The sequence below is a fragment of the Canis lupus genome, chromosome 3 (genome assembly GCF_003254725.2).
Source record: "Canis lupus dingo isolate Sandy chromosome 3, ASM325472v2, whole genome shotgun sequence".
Lineage (NCBI taxonomy): Eukaryota > Metazoa > Chordata > Mammalia > Carnivora > Canidae > Canis > Canis lupus.
In genome coordinates, this window is record NC_064245.1 from 12,577,228 (window position 1) to 12,601,600 (window position 24,373).

Consider the following 24,373-nt stretch of genomic DNA (forward strand, 5'->3'; position numbering starts at 1 on the left):
CATATGTTTTTAATTTATCATAATCATTAACAGATTAAGAGTTCAATTTTCACAGTCCATTGAGCATTAAAAAAGAGTAACTCCAATCTTATATGGCAGAAGCCCAGATGAAGTAATTTAGTAGTGATTTTAAAAACCATTTGTCAATAAGTTATGAAAATCAACTACTGTTTTATACAGAAACATTAAAACACAGAAACAAAAAAACAAGTTCTTACAACAAAGTTGAAAAATTTCCTGTGTAGCTTGTTCCAGTAGGTTAGCATGATACACGCAGCTGAACTACATCCCCTCTCGTTCAAAAGCATTCCTTTCTCCAATAACCTTTATTCTCCTTTATTTTATTAGAGGGGGAAAAAGGCAAGAGCAGAGGATGGCACATGATAAATATTTTAATTATATGCCCTTCCTTATTCTTTTTTTCCAAATGCCTTTCATTCAAAGACAATGACAGGTCTTTTAGTTGCAGATACATTCTGGCACAGTGATACCATGAATGTTTCAAATTAGATTGACTATAAAGATTTCCTATAGTTAAAGAGCTTAGGTCCGAGTAGGATGTGGATGAGAGAGAGCATAGGGAAGGAAAAAGAGGGGAAAGGGAAGAGAAGGGAGAAGGAGACACTATTTTAGTGTAATTTCCTCAATATGCAGCTTGAAAAACTGGCACACCTTCTTATTCACAACTATTAATCATTCAAAATTCATGTATGTGGGGAAAAGTGACAAATATGTTGATCAAATAAAACTCCTATATTTGATTGAACAAATGGACTAACCCAGGAACCCTAGCATTAGAACACATGGAAATATACTATAGATTTAACAAACCACCAAACCACCAAGATAACACACTGTACTAAAGTCATATGGCAAAAAATAAGCCTCTGTAGTCACCATCTCTGCTAATATTTCTTTTGAGAATAGAAACAAATTAAAATAAGAGCGCTTCTTGCTGGAGCCTTAGGAACCAACATGACCCAACCATCCTCAGGGTCAATAATTTTTTGTGAGGACAGAACATTTTCAATGTGGACTCTCAAAACCTGAACTGCCAGATATTAAAATAGCAACGGCAGCAGTAGCAGCAAGGGCAGTAACATTTGAGAAGAGGAAGCAACAGACACTGCTTTCATCATCTATTGGCTCAGTTCCAGCTCCAGATTAAACCAATTATATTGCAGTATATTTTGCATATTTCCCTTTATTAAGAATACTTACAAGTGAAGGAAAAAGGAAGGTTTTATTTCACCAGGATTTGAATGCTATTTTTCTAAAACTTTTTACAGTGAGATCTGAAACTGAGTCACCTTGTTACAAACTAAAATTTATTCATTTAAAACATTTTTTGGGTGCCTACTGGGTGCTAAGCTCACAAAAATGATTCATAGAGGCCATGATCTCTACCTTAAATGGGGAATATATCTAATGTGAGGATAGACATAAGTAGAACAGTACTTCAGTATATCAAAAGAAGGTAAGTAGAGGATATTATTCTTAAACACTCAGGTAGGCATCCAACCTATCCTGGGGTAAGGGAGAGCTTCCTGGAGCAAGCAGTGGGCACACTGAGATCTGAAGAATGAACAGCAGTAAATCGAAGGAATGGGGAGACAAGAATGTTCTTCTGGGAGAGAAAACAGTATATGCAAAGGCCCAGAGACATGAGGCAGGATAGCATGTTTGAGGGGCTGAAAACAGCTTTTGTACAGCAGAAGCATAGAATGCCAGGCAAGGGCTTAGGGAGAAGAGGCTACAGCAGTAAAATATGAGCTAGACTTTGGGATGTGAATCTCAAAAAGAGTTTAAGAAGCTCATGTACAAACTGAGCTGAAAAAGTTAAGTGTAAATAAAAGCAGACTTCTTATTGTCCAATTATTTCTGAAGCCACCAAAAACTTACATACTATTGGGAGGTTGACAAATTTCCTTACTGGTCCAAAAAGGGAGATGGGATTAAGTGTTCTTTCTTCAGCCAGGGACCATCCTTCCAAGGCTACTTAAAAGTATGGAGCTTTGTTTTCATCAAGGAAGGCAGCATCTCTGGTTATGTTATATTAATCAAAGATGTAACACTATCAAGTGTTCTCAGCATCTCAAATAATGAGATTGTTTTAACACTCCACTCTAGTTAAACTGCAATGCAACTGGCAGGCTCATATAATTCAACTGGCATTATAAATTATTACTGCATAGCAGAAGGGCAACTTAGAAATGTGTACTAAATCACAAAAGATAACAATCTTCATTTCTGAGAATCATTCCCATAAAGAAGTTCATATAATGACCAAACATGTAAGACCCTAAATTTTTACTGAGACTTTTTAAAATAGAGACAAATGGTGTATCAAATGTCCAACAGTAAGGAAAGATCAAATAAAATATATCTCTTTTTTAACAAGATATAAAAATCACCTATACACAATGACATTGACTAAGTAAAAAATATTTTAAAAATTATTAGAAAGAAATAATCATGAGAATAGTTGTGAATCCATTTTCTAGATTTTATGTACTATGGGTCTACCACATTTAAAGATTTATTTTTCAATAATAGCATTAACAACAGCTAACATTTATATAGCACATAACACATGCCAGACATTATTATAGGTGCTTTGCATAAATGAACTCAATCTTCACCATAACACTATAAAATATGATCCCTATCTCTACTCTACAGCTGAGGGATGAGGCTCAGAGAGTCACAGAACTACCTACAATCATACAAGTGAACCAGACAATCTGGCTCCAAAGTTCATTCCATTAACCACTAGGCCATACTCCCCTCTCAAAAATATAGGCTTAAACACTAGATACAAATTCAAACAAGAAATTTTCCCTTTCCATAAATCTAGAGTATCCTGCAGGACCCAAAATATTCATATTTTCTCAGGATGTGTGGTGTGGCATTCGTAGTGATATTTCACCAATGGTCAGAAACTACATTTCGATTTTTTTTTCATAGACTACTTATGTTATGGGTCCAACATATACAATCTTTACATTTTCTTATCCCTCCTTGCAATCATAATTTCTTGCCCCATTTTCTTTTTTTTTTTTTAAGATTTTATTTTTTTATTCATGAGAGACATAGAGAGAGGCAGAGACACAGGCAGAGGGAGAAGCAGGCTCCATGCAGGGAGCCCGATGTGGGACTGGATCCAGGGTCTCCAGAATCACACCCTGGGCTGAAGGCTGTGCCAAACCGCTGAGCCACTGGGGCTGCCCGCCCCATTTTCTTATTGCCAAAAAATGTATACTATGTTCACAGGATATTTTGTAACGATAATTTACTCTGAATCTAGATCCTGAATCAACCTTTATTATGCATAAGAATCATCTAAGGTACTTGTTGAAATGCAGTCGCCCATGCTCACCCCTAAAAAGGAGATAGCAGAGCATACTTCAAGAGACTGCTCTGCTTCTACTACTTTATACTTTGTAACATAAAATTTATCTAGGCTATAAAGACAGCATTTGCAATTTTCTACCAAGACTGCTAGCACAGTCAGCGCAACTGTTTATACCTTATTTCACTACCTTCATACATGATAGATGGACCAATATCACTTTAGTCCTGTCTTGTATAGGTGACTCATAAAACACACTCCGAAACTGTACACTTTGGAAAGTATAATCTCCCTCTTGGGCAGCCCTGGTGGCGCAGCGGTTTAGCGCCACCTGCAGCTCAGGGCATGATCCTGGAGACCCTGGATTGAGTCCCACGTCGGGCTCCCTGCATGGAGCCTGCTTCTCCCTCTGCCTGTGTCTCTGCCTCTCTCTCTCTCTCTCTGTGTCTCTATGAATAAATGAATAAAATCTTTAAAAAAAAAAATCTCCCTCTTGCTGCTTGGTCAGATTTCTTAAAAAAAAAAAAAACATGCTGTTTCAAATTTCTTATCAGAAAAGAGTTAATTAGAGTCAAACCTGATTTTTTGTCCAGTAAAAATACCAATGGATATTTTGAGTAATTTCTTCCCTCAGTGACATAGGATAGTGGAATATGCCAGAGATAGCTGTGAAAAGAAAATATTGGAAGATTATTACTCTCTCGAATATTTTAGTCAGTTACACATAATTTGGTGGGTCCTTTTCTTTCCCTTTGGCGGAAAGGAGAAATTTTCAAGCTATCCCCAGAAAAAGATAATCTTGTTAGGTTTCCAAGGCGATTGTAATTTACAAATACTTTAACCCAAGGGTGCAAAAGAGATAGCAGGCAGAAAGGGCATGAACGTACCTTGCATCTGAAGGCTGCATTTCAGGCTTCATATTTAAAAAGTATCTTTCTTGTTGTACATGAAGTTCCTTTCCTTTTCTTTGAACAGTCACTAAAGGAAATCCTTTCTGCAGGGTCCATGTTTTCATCATTTTCTTTACATCTAGTGTTTTGTTTGTGACCTATAAAAAAAAAAAGAATTATTTTTGCTTAAAAATAAACAGCTTAAAAACTTTACAGTTTGTACCTTTCCCTCTCTGCCTACCATATTCTATGAAGATTATGTGTACTGTTTTTTTTAAAGATTTTATTTATTTATTCATTCATTCATTCATTCACGAGCGAGGGAGAGAGAAAGAGAGAGAGAGAGAGAGGCAGAGACACAGGCAGAGGGAGAAGCAGGCTCCCCGCAAGGAGCCTGATATGGGACTCGATCCCAGATCCTGGGATCATGCCCTGAGTCGAAGGCAGATGCTCAACCGCTGAGCCACTCAGGCGTTCCAGACTACGTGTACTGTTAATATAAAAACAGGAGCACAAATGTGGAGTTAAATACAATTCTAATCTAAGTAAATGAGCAACTGCTAAAAGGAAAGTCACCTGGCACAGAACTAAGTGACAACTAGAGAAAGTAAGAGAAACCCTGTGTTGAGAGAGAAGTTCATTCACTGAGTGTTTGTCAAAATCTCTAAGTAGGGACAAGCACTCCTTCAGCTCACAAGACTACCACTGAGAAGGTATGAATAATGATACACGCTCTAGAATAAGAAGCACAGCTACTCAATTCCTATGAGTCAGCCTGTGTACAGATTTCTCTTTATTCCTCAGACCCTCTGATTTTGTAAATGTTAATGCTCATCTTGGAAAGAACTAATACTGTGTGAGTGCCAGAAAGGAGCAGAAGCGTAACATGTCAATGGGTCAGGTGCCTTGACTCTAAGTTTCTCCAAACAACAGTAGTCACCTTTTCTGATAGTCACAGACACTCTCCCAGAAATTGCATCAACTTACCTATGAAATCTAGCATCCAGTGTCAGAGGTCCACAGACCCTCTAAAACCCACTGTCCCTATGACATCTGGCATCAATGATCGAGAAGAAATTCTGGAACAACTATCTCTTTAAAGCATGTGAGTTAACCTTCTGATTCCAATCAGTGCTCTAGGTTGTATATGCATTTGAACTGCAAGCACCTAAAATTGTTTAAGTGCCTTAAGTGTTTGGTAACAGTATCACTCCACAATGGCAGGCCTCACCTCAGTCTCCATATGCCCATTTATTTAAAGCAGAAAAGATGGATCAAACCTATCCAAATTCGCTGCAACATTAATATTACATTTCTCAGGGCTCTGATATATTCATTTCTGGATAATGGATTGGGAAGGAAACAAACTTTGCCGAAAGCACTTTGGGTCTTTGAAATGGGATGGGAATGAAAAGGCCAGGGCATACTTTGATGCAGAGGTCGAAAAACCTGAGGATAATGTTAGGGACGAGGTCGGGATAGGAAAACTATGAGGCAAAAGCTGAAGTAAGTCAGAAAGGAAGAAATATATTCTCAATACAAGGAGATAATACAATGAGTATAGAGTAAAGAATGTGCTTCCAATTGAAATGTTACCATATGATGAGAAAACAAAAAAACAGTGATGTGGAAGCAACTCTTTAGTAATAGGGACTAATCCATCTTCGCAAAGAGAACTGAGAGAGAAGGGAAGGTACACCTTCTGGGCACAGGGTTAACAGCTAGAAAATACAGGTTGAAGATAAGAAAAGGAAGCAGGAAGAGTATATGGAAGAGATTCAGAATACGAGGGTTTTTTTTTGTTGTTGTTGTTATTTTAAAAATTTATTTATTGGGGATCCATGGGTGGCTCAGCGATTTAGCGCTGCCTACAGTCCAGGGAGTGGCCCTGGAGACCGGGGATCGAGTCCCACTTCGGGCTCCTTGCATGGAACCTACTTCTCCCTCTGCCTGTGTCTCTGCCTGTGTGTGTGTGTGTGTGTGTGTGTGTGTGTGTGTGTGTGTCTCACGAATAAATAAATAAAATCTTAAAAAAAAATAAAGATGTATTTATTTTAGAGAGATAGAGTGTAGAAAGGAGGGGGCAGAAAGGGGAAGAGAGAGTCTTAAGCAGACACTGCACTGAGCATGGAATCTGACACGGGGCTCAATCTCACAATCCTGAAATCATGACCCTGAGCCAAAATTGAAAGTCAGACGCTGTGCTACCCAGGCAGCCCCAGAATAGTTCTTAATCCTGGGCCCTAAAACTTTGAAACTTTGTGCATATATGTAGGTTTTTTTTTGGGGGGGGGGAGGAATATGTCCAGAATTTTCATCAAAGTTTCAAATATGTCTGTGATCTTCCAAAACATTAAAACCCCTGATCTGGATTAGGGTAACAACAAACTAAAATGCTCCTGGGGGTTATACAATTAGCATACATGCACAATGCAGGCTGGGTTCATGCATTACTCTGAAGCTTAACTCAGACCTAATTGCACTGCTTGTTAGAACATTTGCAGGCGCAAAAAAATCCAAACAGCAAAATGATTCAAGGGCAATATGGAGCCCATGGAGGCCAGCTTGTAGTATATCATCTATAAGGATGGTCTTGTAAGAAAAGAGCCACAAAAGTCAGGAAGCTTCATAAGGCAGAGTGAGGAAAAAATAAATAAATAAATCAGAGGTAAAGATGCAAAAGGATAAGAAAAGGAAAACAGGGCAGCCCCAGTGGTGCAGCGGTTTAGCGCCGCCTGCAGCCTGGGGTGTGATCCTGGAGACCCAGGATCGAGTCCCACATCGGGCTTCCTGCAGGGAGCCTGCTTCTCCCTCTGCCTGTGTCTCTGCCTCTCTCTTCGCTATCTCTGAATGAATAAATCTTTAAAAAAAAAGAAGAAAAGGAAAACATATTTTTGAAAAAAAATTCAAATAATGAAAATATAGTAATATATCTATTACTTCAGGAAGGGCTACTTTCCTACAAAGCAGGAATCAAGATTAAGGTACAGAACAAAAATGGTTATACAAAAATGTTATACATCTATTTCTTGACCTCTGTGCTTTCTCAAATAACTATCTTTGATATTATTGCTTATTTATATGCTTGATAAAAATATAAATGGAAGAACTCTGATCTTCTTTAAGAACTAAATAAAATATTCAGGTCACTTACCTCATTAAAACTATTCCACAGATCATCACTTTGAATGGAGGCATAGCTATGATTATGCAGATAAAAAACAACAGCATGTTGAAACACATCTTCACTAAGAAAAGTTTTCAGCATCAACAAGAGGGAAGCTCCCTATTCAAAAAAAAAAAAGAAAAGTGAGAAAAGGGAGTAAATAAAAGACTACAATAGGTTTATAGAATTGAGAATCTAAAATTCAAAATATAATTATTCTAATAATATACTCACATATAGAGAACCTAGTTGTAAAACACTGTTATTTACTGTCATATAATCAGATGTGAATGGTGTTCAAATTGTCTTAAAAATTATTTTAAGAGATCTGACAAAAGAATAATGGGAGCAGATTCCCACGTATACTAATCCTACTATAAGCCATTTATGTAGTTTATCAGTTTCTATCTCAGTGTTGTGATAAAAGCTAAGTGTCTGTGAATATATCTTTAATAGAAAAATATGCCAAATCTTCTGTGGAATCCCCATCTCCATCCCCAGTGCTCAGAATACCAGTTGAATTCATGGGTTCACTGCTGGAGACAATAAACAAGCAGAACTCCAAAAGCCTCTCTGCTTGGGAGTACATTAATTTCCAGTTTCAATATATCATGTTGCTAAAATAACCAAGATCTCTCTTCTTCCTGCAGAGTCACTTCAAATATGTTTGGAACTAATGAATGTATAGGGCAGTACGCATACACTAATAATTCAAAATCCGACATGCAACTGTTAAAGGCACTTCAGTGACACCAGTGAGTCACCAAAGCATATGTCACCATCTCCAAAAACCACTTTTGTGAAGTCATCCCCGATTTGAGATAGAAATATTTCTCTATCTTCAAGAGCAATTTATATCACTTTCTGCATCTGCTACAGATATATATTTAAATATATATATATATACATATACTTATCTAATTATTTATTAATTCATTTCTTCTTCTAGACTGTACCCACCCTAGTTGAGGGAAAATCCAAAAAACTCAATTCCAGGGACTAAAACAATACCTACTACACAGAAGGAACTCAAATAGTCTTTGATTTTCACTTCTGGTAAAAATGTAGTAATATGAAGCCATCAAGATCATCAGATACAGGGCAGCCGGGTGGCTCAGCGGTTTAGCGCTGCCTTCAGCCCAGGGCCTGATCCTGGAGTCCCGGGATCGAGTCCCACGTCAGGCTCCCTGCATGGAGCCTGCTTCTCCGTCTGCCTGTGTCTCTGTCTCTCATGAATAAATAAATAAAACCTTTAAAAAAAAAGATCATCAGATACAGATAACCGTATTTAATACCTACGACTCCCTTTTTTCTATACCATGCTTCATGGCGTTACTTGTTCTACACATTTAAGTATTCATTCTTGTTGGTAACAGATCCCTTTCAGCCTTGCATCACCAGCTTTCCCTCACTACTATTACATTCCCATTAACAAAACTATGCAATATTCCTCATATAAAACAAATAAAAGATGTCCTTCCTTTCTTTAACCCCATGCCTTTTCCAGTTATCATCCTATTTCTTATTCCCCCTTTGTAGTAAACTTCTCAAAAGAGCTGTCTGCATTTGCTAGCTCCATTTGCTCTCTTAACCACTTTCTCTAGAGCCATCATCCAATCATCACTCCATTGGAAGTGTTTTTATCAAGGTCACGGGAGAACTTCGTGGTGTCGAGCCAATGGCAATTCCCACACTCATCAACCTGCCAGCAGCATTTGATATGATTAATCATTCACTCCCCGTTTGGAGTCTTTCTGCACTTGGCCTTGGGACACCTCTCTTGATTCTACCCCTATTCACTGACCATCGTTCTCAGTCTCTTGCTGGATCCTCATCTTGCATTGAAACTCCTCATTTTGGTGTCTCTGGCATTTTTAAAAAGGTTTTATTTATTGATTCAACAGAGAGAGAGAGCACAAGCAGGAGGAACAGCAGAGGGAGAGGGGGAAGCAGGCTTCCTGCTGAGCAAAGAGCCCAATGTGGGGCTCGATCCCAGGACCTTGGGATCATGACTTAAGAAGGGAGATGCTTAACTGACTGAGCCCCCCAGGCGCCCCTCTTCTGGCATTTAAATTTCAGGCCTTTTTTTCTTTTTCTTTTTCTTTCAAAGTTTCCTTCCTAGTTGATCTCCTCAACAGACAATCTACATCAAAATTAGGATTGAAGATCAAAAACCCCAGATAGAATATGTCTATAAAACACATTTCCCAAATGATCCTTACTTGTTCTTGCATACAATACTGGTAAATTACCCAAGAGTCCTACTTTTCCCAATTATGTGGAGTATTTGCCAGACTTCCAATCCTGAAATAAGTAGTTACCATACTGACAGGAGTTAGGTATGCTGTGAAGACCACATGATCAGAAGACACTGAATTTGGGGTTTTGGGGATATGGGTCAGAGGATGACAGTGCTCTGTAAAAACAAATCCTGAAGTAACAGTTCTGTATAAGAACAGAACTACAAGTTTAAACATTTTATTGACAGATCCGAAATGGGCTTTAAAAATCACAGCAGGTGCTCTACTTGGAATATATTTAATATAGGTGATTAAACTCTTCAGTTCTCATGTTAACAGTACCACCATTTTCTATGCCAGTTAGGTGTTAACCTGGAGAACATGGCTCCCTCTTTGCCTGCCTGCCTTACTCTGTCACTAAATCCTTCAAGAACCTCCCTCCCCCGACTGTTCTTTTACACTCATCATTTTCCTTCCACTTTCACTACCACTCCTAATTTCACACTTTTACCACATCATGCTTGCACTTTACCAGCAACTTCCTGACTTCAGGTCTCCCTCCACTTAAATCTACTTTGTAAGCTGGAACAAATTAGTTTTCCTAAACAGTAACTTTAATCAAGGAATTCCTTTGTTTGAAAAATCTTCTAAAGCTTCCTACTGCTTACAGAAAAAAGTCCAGATTCCTGATGGAATTCAGAACCTTCTACAACTGCCCCAACCTACCTGTCTCATCTTTCCCCTACTCCACATATGGCTTCCACTACAAGCATTTACTCCCTAAACAAAAATTTCTTGCCCATTAGTATTCCTTGTTCGTTGTACACCTCACTGCCCCATTCCTGCCCTACTCAGGGCTTCCCATTCTTCTTTATCTGTATTCTTTTTATTAATTCCCTTCAATTCCATTTTCCTCTAAAAAAGTTCTCTTCATAATTCTAAGTAAAAAAAGTTTGTACCATTCATTCCACATATATCATCTCTTATTGCTTAACAAGTACCCACCACCTAAACTTTGAGCTTTTGATGATATGTCTCTCACATGTTTTTTGTATTTTCTCTGTCCAGTGCAGGAAGTCATTTATTAATCAATCAATCTGACAGCCAGAGTAAGAAGGCAAAAATAAGTCCTAACATTCATGACTCCCTCCAAAACTGTGAGTGGCACTGTTCTGTCCCCTGACCTATGGTGACCCCCTCTTTTTTAAAAAAAATATTTTATTTATTCATTTGAGAGAGAGAGAGAGCCAGTGTGCGACCAGGGGTGGGAGGTTACAGGAAGAGGGAGAAGCAGACTCCCCGTTGAGCAGGGAGCCCAACACAAGGGCTAAATCCCAGGACTCAAAAATCATAACCTGAGCCAAAGGCAGATGCTCAACCATCTAAGCCACTCACTCAGGCACCCCTGACTTATGGTGATCCTAATGAGGATTCTAGTTTTCTGTTTTTGCTCCACTCCCAAACCTGGAGTCTGTGCCTCTGCTCCTGCAATCTAGTTTTCAGCTCTTACGATCTCTTTTGGTTTACATGTTTTGGCAATTGTGACTGGAACACACCTCAATTTTCAATAATGCAGCCAAAGGCCTGCTTAGAATGTTCCCTAGATATATTCTACCTGTAGACCTGGAGACTAAACCAACTTTAAAAGATATATTAAAAAAAAAAAGATATATTGCTGTATGATCTGATTAACTGCCCAGAAACCTAGTCAGAGAGCTGAAATGTGAATAGAGAAATAAAGAAAAACACAGAAAAGTTAAAACCAAGATTTAAAAAGAAGCAAACATTTTAAAGTTTAAAAGCATACCTGAATGGATAAAGAAGATGTGGTTTATGTATACAATGGAATATTACTCAGCCATTAGAAACGACAAATACCCACCATTTGCTTCAACGTGGATGGAACTGGAGGGTATTATGTTGAGTGAAGTAAGTCAATCGGAGAAGGACAAACATTATATGGTCTCATTCATTTGGGGAATATAAATAATAGTGAAAGGGAATAGAGGGGAAGGGAGAAGAAATGTGTGGGAAATATCAGAAAGGGAGACAGAACATAAAGACTCCTAACTCTGGGAAACGAACTAGGAGTGGTGGAAGGGGAGGAGGGTGGGGGTGAGTGGGTGACGGGCACTGAGGGGGACAGTTGACGGGATGAGCACTGGGTATTATTCTGTATGTTGGTAAACTGAACACCAATAAAAATTATTTTATATAAAAAAAAAAATACCTGAAAACAATCTTAAAATAATTTTTAATCTATAAAGTAATCTAAATGATGCAGCTTGCTCAAATATGAAATGAACTTGAAACCCACTCAGGTCCCTGGTGTGCACAGCAGTACCTTAAAATAGGAAAGAGAATCAAACATTTCTTCAATCTGTTCTGAAGACTCAACAGATGATGATGATATCGGATGAGATGAATTCAAGGAATCTTTCTTCATGGTTTTAAATCGAGCATCTAAGAAATCTTCATACTAGCAAAAACATCAAACAGATTAGGAAGCCATGAAAAATATCAAAGGCAAAAGCAAGTACAGTAATTATTTATATGAATTAGACTACTTAATGTTTAAGATAATTTTTTAAAAAGACCATCTTCATTAAACCACAGAAAATAAGCTTTTGAAAATGTAGGAATAGAGCAACTTTCGTTCATATTCCTAACATTTAAAAAAAGAAATAAACCTCCTAGCCACATGAAAAACATGGTTTCTGAAGCCACTGCCTAAGGATAAATTAAGAATCTATTATCGAAGCAACCAAATGTGCCAAATCCAGATAGATATTCAAAGTAAATATTCTAAAATGGTTAGTGTATATTTTTAAATAATATCTGAAATTAAAAAGCAAAAATAAAAACTGGTCCTTAAGCTGATTTATTATCCATGTTTCTTTATTAATATACATTTCTCTTAACTGAAGTTCATTTGAAATAAAATATAACACTTAAGTAGAATTCTTTCATAGCTCAGCAGACAAGCTCCCCTAGAATATACATTAAAAGGTTTTAAACATTCTGGGCACCACCAAGTGGTGAAACTGTGTATCTCATTGCTTAATTAAGTAACATAGATTTAGAATACTTTGCTTAGCATGCTAGCTAAAAATGAGTTCCTTCTACCCACCGTAAGTTTTTGAACGGGTGTTACACAAAAATTTCAAACTGGAAGCTCTTAAGAGTATCCCTATGTTGAAGCAGTCTTGAATCATATATTTAATAGAAAGTCACAGAATTTTAGGGTTGAATGGGATCTTTATTTATACTTTACTACCTCTTGCTTGGGTTATTTGGCAATACCTATCATACCACAGCCTAGTATATTCAAATATTTCTAAGGATAGAAACATTTCCAGAGAGACTAATAACTCAGTAACATTATTATGCTCTCTATGTCAGAATGATGTCCTAAGTCTTTGAAAAGGGTACAAAATATGGTGTTTACTTTAACAAGGCAAATTACTGTATCAATCTGTTACAAGAATGATCACAGTGATAACAGAGAGATAGTACTATAAAACGTCTTAATTTTTTTTTCTCTTTTTATACAAAGGATAAAAAGTTTTGTTTTGTAAAAAAGGCTTTTCAACTTTATCTAAACTCCTTCAAAGAGAAGGGCCACATCTATTAAAAATAAAATGTAGCAAAGTGATTCAAAATGTCCATCCTAACAAAACATAATTTCACTTAATTTCAACTTTCAATAAAACATATCAATAAATAAAAGCTTAATTATCACTGTCAAATCTCAAGAGGTAGAACATATCAGTAACAAGGTTCAATTTTATTATATCTTTCTAGAAACATTTTCGTTTCTCCAAATGTCTAGAAAATACATGGTAAATATGACAGTACATGTAACAAATGCTGTACTTACACTGGAGAGCTCTTTGAATATTTTTTCCAAAGAGAAATATTCCATGAAAGTAGCAAACCCTTCATTTAGCCACAGATCATTCCACCACTTCATTGTTACCAGATTACCAAACCACTGTGGGGGGAAAAAACAAACAAACCAGTAACCAATATAACATTTACACCCCTAAGAATTTTTTAATAATTGAATTGTCAGATTAATCACCTATAACTAGGTTATAATTACTTAAAAATACAGGTATTTGTTGAAACAAACTATATTCAAATTAACGACTTACAAGAAAATTTGTATACATTTACTCTAAAATGAAAATGTTAACATTTTCACCTTGGTGAATGGGAAAACATGCAAGAAACACAATCAGCATATTTATCAAATTAATGCACACAGTTTACTAGGTAAACAAAAACATTTTTTAGTTACTTCATTAAAAGTGTTATTTCCTAGATGATGAAATTCTTCTACCTTCTAATATCAAGTTAGTAAGATTATTTTCATTCTATCTACAACCATCCATGACAACTAAAAAATAAACTTGTATGTAACAGATCTTTCTACAGAGCCCATGTTTCATGTTTCTCCTCAGTCACCAGAGCTGAGGACAGTAGATCATGATTCAAAACAGAATGCAAGTAACTTTCCTTAAGAAAGTTGTCATGCACATAAATAAAGGAAATCAGAAAGATCTTTAAATGTCTTCTTCTATGATATAATAGTAAGAATTAAAGCAATGATAGGAGACTCTTAAAAAAAAATGTATCTCAAAAATCCCTGAAATGGAGAGTGGTGGGTAACAGAGTATGCAGTTCAGTGTGGCCTGGGACTCATCTCAAACCAGCAGCAAAATAATAAGGCTACTAGGTATCAAAACAAAACACTTTGGAGAATGACAAAGCAATTATCCTTCAAAGCTATTATCTTAAAACTTGTTTCAGAGGAATATGATTTTTAAGTTTTAAAAAAGTAACAGAGAAGTGGTGCTGGGTGGCCCCAGGCAAAACAGACCAAGAGGGCATCCCTAAAGGACAAGTTGGCTACATGCCTAAAACAGTAACTGTCGATAAGTAGGTGCTTCATATGCCAGCCTGTTAAGAAGTCTTCACAAGGGCTCTACAGTGGCATACATATGGTGTTTGAGACAGGGAGCAAACCGACCAGAGTATGTGCTACTCCTCTTCCGCATCCTCCTTCCATCATGCATGATAACCCCCAAACTATGCCCAACACTGTTAAGCACCTCAGCAAAGAAAAAAAAAAAGAAAGAAAGAAAGAAAAAGAAAGAAAGAAAAGGAAAAAGAAAAAGAAAAAGAAAAAGAAAAAGAAAAAGAAAAAGAAAAAGAAAAAGAAAAAGAAAGTCAAGGTGTTGGGGAAAGAGTCAAGAGGTTCACGTACCCACATAGTTTTCCTTCTTTTTCTCCTTGTTTCTCTCCTAAAGTAACAACGCAGTTTGAGCAGGGGAAGAAAACAAAAATCTAATCCTGTCAACTACAGTTCAAAAGTTGTGAGGAAAGTGAAATTTAGGGCAAGTCTTGCTCCACCACAAAGTTATACTGAGCTGGTGGCATCTGTCAGAGGTGAAATAGCTCTCTATTATCAGAGGGCAAGAAAGTACAGAGAGAGAGAGAGAGAGAGAGAGGGAGATCCTGAGGAGACAGTGGCTCTTCAAGGCCCAGTGCTGCCAATTATTAACTGTGTGACTCTGGGTAACTCGCTTATTTACTTATACTGAGTCTCAGTTTCCACATCTGTAAAATGGGATTATCACCTATCTCAGAGCAGTTATAAATGTAAAGGTGAGAATAGATGTGAAAATTCTTTATAAACTGTAAAATCCTATGCAAATATTAGATAGCATTTTCAACTGAAAATCAAGTTTGTGTTAGAAAACACCATTTTATTATGGAAAAAAGGCGATACTACAATAAAAAGCTGAGTTTTTTATAAGCATCTAATTCTATTTTAAAACTCTACAATATAAAATAGAGATATAAAATATAATAGTCTTGTAATACCTGATGGGATAGTTCATGAGCAATGATTTTAGTAACCAGTTTTCTGTCTGCCACAGAAGAAGTGTTATTGTCATACAGAAGTGTCTCTTCTCGGAAAGTGAGCAAACCCCAATTTTCCATTGCTCCTGCTTCAAAGTCAGGAATAGCCACCAAATCTGGACATAAGAAGAAAGAAATGATTAACTAGCCTTCATGTAAAGCACTTCCTAAATAAAAATTTTACCCACTCGTTTATCATTGTGAATCAAGAGGCAGGGAGTTCATTTTATACTCCGCAAATGGAACCCTATTCTAGTGTTGTATGTTTCCTACCTATTGGTCAGTTGAGAAAGACTTGAACCATCCCTGTAGAGTCACTGTTCCTCTGTCACTTAGCAAAGCAAGAGAAACCTAATTCCTTCACAATGAATCAACTTTCTAGAGCAAGGAGGATAAGGTGCAGGTCTGACATTCTAACTAGCTAGCTCCACACTAAACAGCTCTGAAATACTCTTGCTTTCCTGAGTTCCCAATACTCAGTTTTTGTTATTTGAATCAGGAATTTCTTAGGAGGTTAGAATTAGTCAAACTCCAGACTAAGCCCTAAGCAAATTCCCACTTACACAGCAACTGTATAAGCCCTAGTAACAGCCTCTTAAATTTCTAAATGCTTTAAGCTCCACATTCAGATGCTTTTATGGAATCTGAATAATCTTAACAAATATAGACAATTTAAAAATTTTTTGAATTTTTTAGTTTTAAAATAACTTTGGCAAAAGTTCTTTCTAAAAAACATTTGCAAAATGAATCTAGGTTATAATGGTAATAAAAATCAGGCATTGTTTGATTCTTACCCAATTTCTTAAGTGGGTATTGAATTTCAAAGTAGTTTTGATAGAATTCAAGAAGCTTCACAGTTGTTTCCAAGGCATGATGAACTTGATCAATCTTTTCTGGTACAGCATATACAGAAACCTAAAAGAAAACATATATATACATGGATATAGATATAGATACAGATATACACACACATACACACACACACACACATATCATGTGAAGTGTAAAGACAAGTACAACCAAAATGGCATGATATTCAGGTGAATACTGTTGAAGCATATGTGAGAACTGAAAGAGTTTTTATGAAATTTTACAGGATACAAACTCTTGCTTCTAATTCTTTTAGCCCCTGGAAAATTTAGCAAGTCACTTCCACACATAGAACTACATTCAAAAACTTACTGATTTTTTTTAAGTTAAATAACATCCCAAATAAACTATTTGGGTCATATTATGGCAAAATATAAGCTTTGGCCTATTAATTTTATGATCCATTACCTAAAGTTGCCCTTCTTTACCGATGAGCTATCAAAACTGAAGTATTTGAAGGACAAAGCAAATTTTCATCTTTTTAGCACCTATTACAGTGCTGGGCATCATTCAGGCATCCAAGGAGTGCCTGGGTGGCTCAGTTAAGCATCTGCCTTCAGCTCAGGTCAGGTCATGATCCCAGGGTTCTGGGACAGAGCCCCACATTGGGCTCCTTGCTCAGTGGAGTCTGCTTCTCCCTCTTCCTCTCCCTCTGCTGTTTTCCCTGCTACTATGTTCTCTCTCTGTCAAATAAATTAATTCTTACAAAAAAAAAAAAAAAAGAACAAAACCAGGCACCTAATACAGAGAAGTCACATAAGGAAGTTTATTCTGAAGCAAACACTCAAGGCAGAAATTACACATTTGTTGAAATTATAGACCAATGCATCCTCTTTCAGTAAATGTGGCACAGCCTGTTTTTCTTCCAGCCTTGGGAGAGCTTACTTTTTTTCCAGTTGTTGGCTTGTTTTCATGGATCATGTTGTATAAAAAATAATCATACCAAACAGAATCAAACACTCAATGAGTGGCACAGAGTAACTAAAACCAACTATGGGGATAACAGATTCCTATTCCCATTGCCCAGTGCCTTCAGGTACATGCTCACTAAGGGGGAAGGCGGATATGATCGCCCAGGTCATTTAAATTGCTACTTTTTTCTCTCTTTTTCTGACTAAGGGCATAAGTTAAACCCATAAGTTGTGACTAACTATAAACAACTTATTCAGGGACGCCTGGGTGGCTCAGCGGTTGAGTGTCTGCCTCTGGCTCAGGGCTTGATCCCGGAGTCCGGGATCAAGTCCCACATTGGGCTCCCTGCCTGTCTGTTTCTCTGTGTCTCTCATGAATAAATAAATAAAATCTTTAAATAAAATAATAAAAATAAATAAATAAATAACATTCAGTAAGTATCAAAAGGCAAAATTTAAACAATTCTATGAAAAGCAATGATTTTAAAAAGCATTATATATTGTTTTCCAGTTGACTGAAGAAAAAAAAAGCCCTCTATACTCACCTGGGAATGTGAGAAATGGACAAAACATAGAAAATAAAAACTTCAAAAAAAAATCTCAATTGGTGGGAAATGGAGACTTACTGAGTAAGTCATTACTTGGACAAAATGCACTGGTGAACTCTAATTTATTCCCTCATTAAAGGACTAAAAAATCACCAACAATTTCTAAAAGGTCAAACAGATTTCAGTCATAATTGTCTTTATGTGGGGCTTTAATCTACAGTTAATCATAAAAATACAGAGGTACCATGACATAAAAAATGAAAAGCAAAAAAAAAAAAAAAATTCAAGTAAACAAAAAACAAATTTCTGCTAGTTGTGTGACCTTGAGAGGTTGGTTAATAACCTCAGTCTCCTTATTATTAAAAAGGTGATTAAAGTAGCTCCTATACTCACTGGGTTCCTGGGAAGATTAAATGAGCTAATATATACAGATAGAACTTAGACCAGTACATGACACGATATAAGTGTTCAATAAATGGTAATTGTCATCATTATTAAAAATATAGTCCAACAGGAAAGTGGCAAAATATGTGTGAGTGGAGCATTTGTGCCAACAGTTACCAGAAGAATAAGGTATCTAGGACTGGAGTTTGTCACTTAAAACTATGCTGCTTTCTAAGGGAACTATGAAAGAAATTTAATCTCCCACTTCAGGCGGCCAAGTGTACTTCACTAGCCTAGCATCTACCATCTGCAGCTCTTGGTAAAGGGCTGTGACCACAGTTGATTGAATTCAGTCACCATCTGCCAAAGGAACTATATAGGCTAATTCCACTGACAGGTGGAGTTCCTGCATCTTTCTCCCTCTGAAGTCAATGTTAGTGGGCAAAAGACAAAAAAATCCTGACATATTCTTTTACAATCTCTAACTACCATTGTAAATGACTATACCAAGATCACTAGGAATTTGAGACAAATCTTTATTATCTCTATTTTTACCAGAAATACATACTTAATATCACAGTCAACACAATCACCTAGAAGAAGCTATCCCAATAGAAATACCACACATATCCTCCAGATTTCTCCTCCTACATCCTTCTGCAACACACACCATTTGACCACTCCCATCTCTATGTATGAGCACCTTTCCTTAGAGGAAAAAGAGGCTCACATGAAACTGAAATCTGATCAAGGGATTAGTTCCATCTCTGGAATACATGATTAGGAAAAAGGTAGTTTGGTATTTCTCTTCCTTCATTTTTTTTTTCTTTAAAAGACAATGTGCTAGGAGTTCTCACTAGAGATAAGTTATCTGGTAATTGTAATTATTATCAAGCTTCTTTTAAGAGCAACAGAAGCAGTAAGAAACAGAGCAATCCAGTTCAACAACAACAAAAAAAAAAAGTCTTGACCAGTATTCTGGGTTTGATAAGAGCACTCTAAACACTGTCAAATGGAAGTCAACTAGCACTCAGACCTTATAACTTACAACATGGTGTCCACATCTGACCAACTACCATGCATTCTGATTCTACAAATTAGACCTGTCTATGGTAAAAACCAAATCGGGCAATGGCAAAAACAAAACAAAAACCTCAAGACAAACCAAGCAATGTATTTCAAAACTGACCTAGAATTTTCTAGGTAATTCTGGCATTGCTGAACACAGACAGAGGTGTAAAGAACAGTGAAGAACAGACAAAAATGGTAAAAACAAATGTTCCTCTTTTTTAAAAACTTCAACAATGTTAGTAATGTTGATCACTGAAGAGGGTGTGTTTAATAATCTACAGTCAACTTTGACATTTTTAGTTGTTTGGTAAGATTGACATTACTAAGTAAAGCCCTACTACTGCCTTATTCCTGAATCTTGTGAAACAGGCCTACTGTCAAATACTACAAAATAGAAAACATCTGAAAGACTTCAACATTTTAATGTAAGTAAAATCCTGTTAGACTTCAAGTCTAAATTTCTGTCCCCATACATATAGAAGTTATATATGTCATTGGGTGTAAGCAGCAGCATATTGTGGTGGACGGTACAATCCTGACTATCATTTACTATATAATCTTAGGTCAATTATGTAAACTCCCTGAGACACAGTTTCATCAGCCATATGGGATTAATGCTTCCCTTCCACGTGGTTTATGAAATGAAAAGATATTTATAAATGAGGAGCCTGAGACAGCTGCCAGCACGGAGTATAGCTCCATGCATGTCAGATTCTTCCCTCATCCTAATAAAAAGAAAATTAGTGAAACAATTGTTTATTAGCATAACACTAATTTTTTCAAAACACATTTTGAAATATGCAGGTATGGGGTGGCATTAAAAAAGTTATGATTTTATATTTACAGACATATAAGAAAGTTCACAATATTCTTGCACATGGGTAAAAAAAAAAAGAGTGCACTTTGTGTGTGTGTGTGTGTGTGTGTGTGTATTACTATCTCCCAGGCACTAAATTTTTAGTATTTAATCCTTGAGAGGTAAGGCTAATATAGGCAATATACTATTATTGTAGAAGGTGAGGTTTAGACAGGATTACAGAGGAATCTGCCCAAGAACACATTCTAGTAAGCTGTACAGGAGGGACTCCAGAGTCCACGTTTAACCATGTTGTTTCCTAACATATAAATTAAAAGAAAAAAAGCCACCCCAAATTCTTCTCTCTCAATCTGTCTCAATCAATCTCTTTCCCTTTCTCTCCATTTCCCCTGTCCCCCTCTATATACAAGAGAATAAGGTATATATCTTAACAATGAATAATCCAGCTTGGCTAGATAGAAGAATCCACACTGGAACAATTAGAAATACAGATGGATTTATAAGACAGCCCTGAATACCAGAATGTTGAGTTTGAATGTAATCCTAGCAGTAAGAAGGAAGAGGGAGGGAGAGTGGGACAGAGGAGAAAGAAAAAGCCAAGACTGCATATATTCTAGGAGACAATAAAAAGTGCTGGGGGTTTTATATCAAAGAGTGTGATAACTACAACAGAGATGTAACTAAAGAGCTATGAAAGATCACAGAGGGAATGATTAATCCCAGCTGGGGAAAGAATGAACTGCTTCAAGGAGAGGAATGGTATTCAGCTGGGTCCTGAGGAAGCAAACCTGACTCTCCTAGATTGAGCCTTTTGGATATCATCCAGACTGTAACATCTGAATCAAGGGCTAAATCTGGGGGGTGACGCTTGAAGAAAAATTAACTGAATTTTATAAGATTTGCACCAATCTCATTATCCTTTTCAAAGGATTCTAAAAAATTCTTTGCTTTAGACTTGACAAAAACTCTTTCAAGCAAAACGTTTGTAAATTATTTGAGCACTTGGGCACTACATAGTCTACACCTAACCTTGAACACTTAAACTTCGTGAATAGTTCTCATCCTTTACTGTTGAGCCTAATTGCATACAGTATTATTGCTGATGAAAAGCCAGATAATCCTTATCTCTGCCCTTACGTCTAAGAGTTATGGGGTAGACAAGATCATCTTTCCTAAGAGAAGGAGTATATCCTTTTTAATTAGCAAGATCTAAATATAATGTGATTAAAATAAATCTCTTTATCTAGAAAGGAAAGCCAACTCCAATTGAATGTGTTCAATGGGTGAAAAATATTCCCTGGGGTGATCAAAACTATGAAAAAAACTTAAAAATTGTATCTTATTTCTATCATGAGGAATAATCATTTCAGTTTTAAAAAGACCCTTTTCTGCTATATTGTAAGTGTATAAAAATACTAACTTTATTAGGTCTCTACTGTGAAATAAAAGCATAAAATTCAAGCAAATAATCATTTACAGACAGGGACTAATGACAAAGAAAAGCAGAGGAGCCTAATCAGAATAATAAATTTTTACAAATTACAGATTCACAGTACCTTTAAAGGTACTGCTTAAGCAATCTTACAACTCTAAGATGAAGAAAACTCAATCTGGACTTGCTTTTTAAAAAAGGAAGATTAAATTAACTTTTATAACCTGGACTTCATCTTGTAATTGCAATCGTACACTATCTCTTAAGTCTGCACAATGTTTTAGATTTAGTGCTGTCCAATAAAATTTTCTGCATCAATGGGAATGTTCAATATCCATGATATCCAATATGGTAACCACTAGCCACAAGAACACTAGAAATGTGGCTACTGAGACCGAGGTAGAAAATTTTAAATTTAATTTTTTGCAGCTTTAATGATATAATTAACATGCAACACTGTGAAAGGTTAAGATGTGTAATGTGTTGCTTTAATTCACTTCTATATTGTGAAATGATTACCACAGTAGTATTAGTTAACACCTCCACCACCTCATTACCAATTCTTTTTTGTGATGAGAACTTTTATGATCTAGTCTTTCAGCAGCTTTCAAGCATATAACACAGTATTGTAACTACAATCACGATGCTATATATTAGATCTCAAAACTTATAACTGGAAGTTTATGCCCTTTGACCAACATTTCCCTATTTCCCTCCATCCTCAGACCCTGGCAACCAACCATTCTAGTCTCTAAAAGTTCAGTTTTCTTAGATTCCTCATATAAGTGAGATGATATATATATATAGTCTTTTGTTTTTCTCTGACTTAATGTCATTTAACCTAAGGCCTTTCAGGTCCATCCATATTTTTGCAAATGTCAGAATTTCCTTCTCTCTCATGGCTAAATAATAATCCATATTACGTTTATACCATAATTTCTCTATCCATACATCTGCAGACAGACATTTAGGTTGTTTGCATACTTTGGCTGTTGTGAATAATCCTACAACAGATGTGGGAGTTTAGTTATCTCTTTGAGAACCTGATTACATTTCCTTTGGATATATACTCAGAAGTGGGAATCTTGGATCATGTGGTAGTCCTATTTTTAATTTTTTAAGGAACCTCAATATTGCTTTCCACAGTGGCTTTATCAATTTACAGTTCACCAACAGTGCACAAGGGTTCCCCTTTCTTCCACATCTTCACCAACATTTGTTAACTCTCACCTTTTTAATGGCATCACACCATGTCATTCTAACAGATGTGAAATGATATCTCATTGAGGTTTTGATTTCCATTTCCCTTGTGATTGTGATACTGAGCACCTTTTCAGATCCTTGTTGGCCACTTTTACATCTTCTTTGGGAAAATGTTCAGTTTCTCTGCCTATCATTTACTTAAGGTTTTATTTTTAAGTATTCTCTACACCCAATATGGAGCTCAAATTCAGAACCCCAAGATCAAGAGTTGTATACTCTACTGACTTAGCCAGCCAGACACTCCTCCTTTGTCTATTTTTAAATCAGATTGTTTATATCTATTTTTACTGAGTTGTAGGAGTTCCTTATATATTTTGTAAAGATTTATTTATTCATTCATCCATTCATTCATTTATTCATTCATGAGAGACACAGGCAAAGGGAGAAGCAGGCTCCATGCAGGGAAGCCTGACATGGGACTTGATCCTGGCTCTCCAGGATCATGCCCTGGGCTGAAGGTGGCACTAAACCACTGAGCCACCTGGGCTGCCCTATATTTTGGATGGTAATCCCTTATCAGCTATTGGCAAATACTTGCTATCATTCTTTAGGCTGCCTTTTGCCTTTTCATTTTGTTGATGTTTCTTTTGCTTTGCAGAACCTTGTTTTCTGTTTTTTTTTTGTTTGTTTTTAAGGATTTTACTTATTTGACACAGAGAGAGTGCACACAAGCAGGGGAGTAGGGGGAGCGGCAGAGAGAGAAGGAGAAGCAGGCTCCATGATGAGCAAGACGCCCTTCAGTCTGAACTGAAGGCAGACATTTAACCAACTGAGCCAACCACACAGAAGCTCTTTAGTTTGATGTAGTCCCACTTACAGATTTTTGCTTTTCTTGTACTTCTGGTGTCATATACAAGAGATCATTACCAAGAACAATGTCAAGGAGTGTTTTCCCAAGTTTTCTTCTAGAAGTCTTACAGCTTCAGACCTTATGTTTAAGTCTTTAATATGTTAGTTAATTTTTGTGAGTGGTGTAAGATAAGGGTCCATTTTTAATCTTATACTCTTATGTGATTATCCAGTTTCCCCAGCACCATTTATTAAAGAGCCTATCCTTTCTTGACTATTCTCAGCTTCCCTATCAAATATTAATTACCATTTATGCATTTTTCTCTGCGTTCTTAATTCTGTTCCTTGATCTACATGTCTGTTTTTATGCTATTCTCTCTTAATTAGTATTCATACTGTTTTGATTACCATAGCTCTGTAGTAATAGATTGAATTGGAAGTGTGACAGCTTTGATCTTTCTCAAGATTGCTCTGGATATTCAAGGTCTGTGGTTCCATACAAATTTTAGTATTGTTTTTCTATTTCTGTGAAAAATGCCATTGAAATTTTTATAGGAATTTCATTGAATCTATAGATGGCTTTGGGTAGTATGCACATTTTAACAATATTATTATTTCTGATCCATGAACATGGGATATCTTTCCATTTATATTGTCTTTAATTTCTTTCAACAAAATCTTAGTTTTCGGTGTAAGATATTTCACCTCC

At 36.5% G+C, this 24,373-nt stretch overlaps 1 protein-coding gene across 5 annotated transcripts in view; it reads right to left on the reverse strand.

Moving 5' to 3' along the window:
* LOC112654107 (leucyl and cystinyl aminopeptidase) overlaps window positions 1-24,373 on the reverse strand; it is a 108,658-nt gene that overhangs the window by 39,679 nt on the left and 44,606 nt on the right. For all 5 annotated transcript variants that reach the window (XM_035714239.2, XM_049108162.1, XM_025438423.3 and 2 more), the window contains exons 5-11: window positions 16,374-16,494; window positions 15,541-15,695; window positions 13,529-13,642; window positions 11,993-12,127; window positions 7,397-7,528; window positions 4,240-4,400; window positions 3,930-4,018 (exon numbers count right to left, since the gene is read on the reverse strand). In XM_035714239.2, coding sequence (XP_035570132.1) covers window positions 3,930-4,018; window positions 4,240-4,400; window positions 7,397-7,528; window positions 11,993-12,127; window positions 13,529-13,642; window positions 15,541-15,695; window positions 16,374-16,494 — 907 coding nt within the window. The remainder of the gene's footprint in view (window positions 1-3,929; window positions 4,019-4,239; window positions 4,401-7,396; window positions 7,529-11,992; window positions 12,128-13,528; window positions 13,643-15,540; window positions 15,696-16,373; window positions 16,495-24,373) is intronic.